This window comes from Pinus tabuliformis, chromosome 7 (assembly GCF_031772625.1).
Source record: "Pinus tabuliformis cultivar Carrire ecotype Pingquan chromosome 7, CPIR1, whole genome shotgun sequence".
Taxonomy (NCBI): Eukaryota; Viridiplantae; Streptophyta; class Pinopsida; order Pinales; family Pinaceae; genus Pinus; species Pinus tabuliformis.
The window spans coordinates 2,032,395,705-2,032,399,807 of record NC_142293.1 but is presented as its reverse complement, the minus strand read 5'-3'; the positions used below and the strand labels follow the sequence as shown (position 1 = coordinate 2,032,399,807).

The 4,103-nt window shown below is 32.4% G+C and overlaps 1 protein-coding gene across 1 annotated transcript; it reads right to left on the bottom strand.

Moving 5' to 3' along the window:
- Positions 1-1,000: 1,000 nt before the first annotated feature.
- Positions 1,001-2,207, bottom strand: LOC149256649 (protein INCREASED RESISTANCE TO MYZUS PERSICAE 1-like). Its single transcript, XM_089457484.1, has 2 exons — positions 1,643-2,207; positions 1,001-1,561 (listed from the first exon to the last, which is right to left on the bottom strand). The coding sequence occupies exons 1-2, from the start codon at positions 1,882-1,884 to the stop codon at positions 1,372-1,374; spliced, it is 432 nt and encodes a 143-aa protein (XP_089313610.1). The 5' UTR covers positions 1,885-2,207; the 3' UTR covers positions 1,001-1,371.
- Between the last annotated feature and the right edge of the window lie 1,896 nt (positions 2,208-4,103).

Below are 4,103 nucleotides of genomic sequence, written 5' to 3'. Positions count from 1 at the left end.
CTCTAAACTTACTCATTGTCTAATCTTACCTAATCTCTCTAACAAAAATTGAAATATAAAACAATGATCTAATATTTAAATAACTTATTTTAAAGCAATATTTTAATTTAACTAAATTAACCTCAATTTTATAAACTCAATATCAAATAAACCCTATTAGGATTTCCTAATATCTATAGCAAGAACTCAAAACATTAAATTAACATAGAAAAAAAAAGAGTACCCAAACTTCCAAACAAGAGATTCAAATTATTATTCTCCATCTTCATCCAAATCCCTTTAAAATGCTTTCACAATAATTGCCTTTTGAATAAATGTTAAAATGCTTTCACAATAATTCACTTTTGAATAAATGTTTTCCTAGTAATCCAACACTTTGAATGTATGGTACATATATTCAAGGGTGTCAACGCCTTTTCCCACTCAGGAGAGTGATCACTCTTCATATTTCCAAATTATTAACAATTCTATTATTTAGAAAATATAAATACAATAAAAAAACATAACGAGTTGAAAAGCTGATTGGTAATTTAGAAAATATAAATACATTTAAAAAATCCCAAGGAGTTGAAAAGCTGACTGGTAATTTAGAAAATAGACTTCACAATTGGTTATCACATTCTATGTTGTAAAACCTTGTGAAAGGCCATAGTTTGTCATGCATTAAGATTCAATTAGTTAAAATTTGTATTCAAATTTCATACCTAGGTTTCAGTTTTCTTTGGTACAATCTGAAATTAGTCCAAATCTAGAGTTGATTTTTATCTTTTCTAATGGGTAAATATAACTAAATATTTTATATTTTAAATATTTATAATTTTGGTGAAGAATTTGTTCTCCTAATTGTGTAGATTTAAGTCTCTTAAAATATGTTATATTCAGTAAACAATTCTCCAATATTCAGGAAACAATTCTCAAGAAATTTTCACTAATATTTTAAAAAACAAAACCAAAAAAACACTCTTTAAAAATTATTACAAAATAAGATAAACCACCTGCATTTTAAAGCCAGAAACAAATTTAATACAATTATTTAAAAACATTTTTCATTACAAAATAAGCTAAACCAATTACATTTTAAAGCCAGAAATAAATTTAATACCAGAGAAGCTGTTATTTGATTTTCTGGTTGCAAAATCAAATAGTTATCAATTTCTGCTAAATAATTAAACATATTTCTGATCTAGCATAAGATTCGTGTCTCAAATTAAGCCCAAAACTTCAAAGAAAACAGATAGAAAAATGAGTTGAGAATAACATTTTTCTCGTCAGGGGTATACCAGACACCTGGCTGCAGTAAGGAGAGGAGAAATTTAAAGCAGAGAGCCAAAATAGTTGAAGCCTTACTAATAAATGGAGCCGCTTTGTTCATCATGCTTCTGTAACCGTCTCTGTCTGTGGTTGAAAGTTGGCCATGTTTAAAGAATTCTCATGGCGATTAGAAGATGAGACTTGACCTCCTTGCTTCAGGCCAGTGATGCCTGCAGCTCTTTTCTCTTTGCGCTTGTCCATGGTTATCTGCTGTTGCCGGCATTCCACGCTGCACAATGCAGTGTCACCCCTGCCCAGAAAGGGGAAATCAAATATCTATCAGATCAAATCAAATTAAAGGAAACCCAGAATAATTGATCGAACAATTTACCTGTACATGTAGATGTCCCGCCCATCGTTCATCCGACGGTTGCAGAGATGGCAAGCATCGAGAAAATGGGCGGGCTCCATGGACTTATTAGGATAACTGCAACTACTTGTAATTCTAGGCACCATATGGAAAACAGAGGAATCTGGAATTTTCTTGGATTCAATGGCGAAATCTGCAGATCCAAGCCGTGACATGCTTGTAGTGCGTTTTATTGGTGGAGGCCGAGGATTCTGTTCCTCCATTTATTCTTCTCTCCTGACCTAGATCGCACCAAAAAACCCTAAAGAATCAAGAACCAAGTAACCCTCAAGAATCAAGAATCAATGCATTACTTGTGCGACTTTTCTTGGATTTGAAGGCTGGTAACCCTTGTACTCCGCGAGAAATGGACCTGTAACGTCACTGTTTACAATGATTGCAGAGAGGGCATTTGCATCGTGAGGGGTTTTGGTAACAGAGGGCAGACAAATGCAAGTTGCAAGATTGCCCATTACAGGGCCCCCTTATTCCGCGTCTGGTTCGTAAAAGACAACCCTGAACAGAAATCCGACAGAAACAGACAGCCATTGAAGAGCCTGCACTCACCCGGGACGAGCCTGGGCGTGATAAAGGGTGGCCATGGCCACTTCACAACCGAACGTGTAACCATCACGAGTGGAGGAAACATTGTGCACTGGGCTGGCATGCACAATGAAAATGTATGGAAGAGATTGTAACGTTGTTATTTTTCATAATCTTTATTTGAATATCTCCCTTGATACGCTATTGTAAAGTTTATTTATTTGTATATTTCAAAAAAATTATTTATTTATATATTTTTATAAAATAAGGTTCTAGTTAATATATATAGTGAGGCTTTATGTGTTTATGAGTTTTCTTAAGGTACTAGATACATTTATGCATTTAAAATTGTAAATTATATTGCTTGATTTTGATAAATTCCAGTAAAAAAAGATATATATAGGGGAAAAGAAGTATATATATATATATATATATATATATATATATATACTTTTTAGTGTTTATTATTGACATATTTTATTTATCAATAATTGTATCTAGTTATTTAATTAAATAATTATTATTGGGTTTGTGATGATAATATATTTTTCAAAAAGTATATTGTTTTTCTTCTTAAAGTGGAGGATGTCAAAACATTTAGTTTTGACATTCTAACCATGCAAGCCAAGAATTGTATAAATGCATGTGATGATAAACTCTATATGTATCCACTAGTTTTTTGAGTATGGTGAATTTCTAAGTGTTATTGTGTTTTCATTTATTTTTTTATTTTTTTATGTACTAACAAGTGGTAACAAAGGCCAAAGGGTATGTAGAGAGACCTGAACCCTTATATGCTAAGATACCGGATTCGTCCAAAAGCCCTGTCGAATCGCGAATCCAACGAATCCGACACAATTCTCTGTGGATTCGTGTCCAAACTTCAGGACACGTCGTGCCCTTTTATGACACGTCGTGTCCTATAACGTGTCCTGAATTTGCAGTGGGTGTCGCGATTTTTGGGACGTGTCCTGTTTTTGGGACGTGTCAAGCCAGAGTTTTCAGCATTCTTTTGTACTGTTCATAAGATTGGCGATTAATGAATCGATTATAAGTTGCCAGAAAAGAAAGACCTATTCTAGTATCTTCCATATCCTAACTGTGTGAAATGGTGGTTTTATTCTTTGATTGATTGGATGCTTTCTAATGAAAGATGGCCTCTGTCTTGAATGTAGTTGCATATTCAAGAGCCAAATTTGAACAACCCTTGCTTCACTGAGATGCTAAATGCTGCTAAAGGAATGCTGCTGTAATAAATGGGATTTGGTTCACTGAGATTCCTTGCTTGAGATTGGCATGGAGTTCAATATTTTAATATCAAAGCAAGCATTTGACGAAGTGGTTGCTTTCAGTTTCTCCTGAGTATAGATGTGAGATATATAACCCTAAGGTTTGGAGTCTGGACAACATTATATCTTTTCATCTTGAATCTGGTTTGCTTGGAGGGAACATTGTTATTTACAGAGAAAAAAGTGGTCAAATATTATTGTTGATATTTAGAGGTCAAACAAGCATGATGTGCCACCTTGATTGATTCAGTTTTTATCTGGTTCTTTTGAAAGGGTTGCACCATATAAAAAAATGGTGAAATCTAGTTGTAAGTTGTCTTTCAGTTATGAATTATGAATCATGATTTAAATTTTTAATAAATTTATCATTTATGTGACCAGTACCACTGACATTTATTTGAATTTTGTATGTACTATGCATGCTAATTAGTAATTACTAATAGGCATAGCTATAGATGAAGAATCAAGATCTATGTTTGAAATCAATAAATTTGTATCATTAATTTAAATTTGTGTAAGAAATATGATATCTAATTTTTAATATATATATCTATATATATCTATATATATATATATATTTCAATATATATATATATATATATATATATAAC

Coding starts and splice junctions, on each gene's coding strand:
- LOC149256649 (XM_089457484.1), bottom strand. CDS start 1,884: ATGGAGGAACAGAATCCTCGGCCTCCACCAATAAAACGCACTACAAGC. Junction 1,562..1,642: donor CGGGACATCTACATGTACAG/GTAAATTGTTCG, acceptor CTTTCTGGGCAG/GGGTGACACTGCATTGTGCA.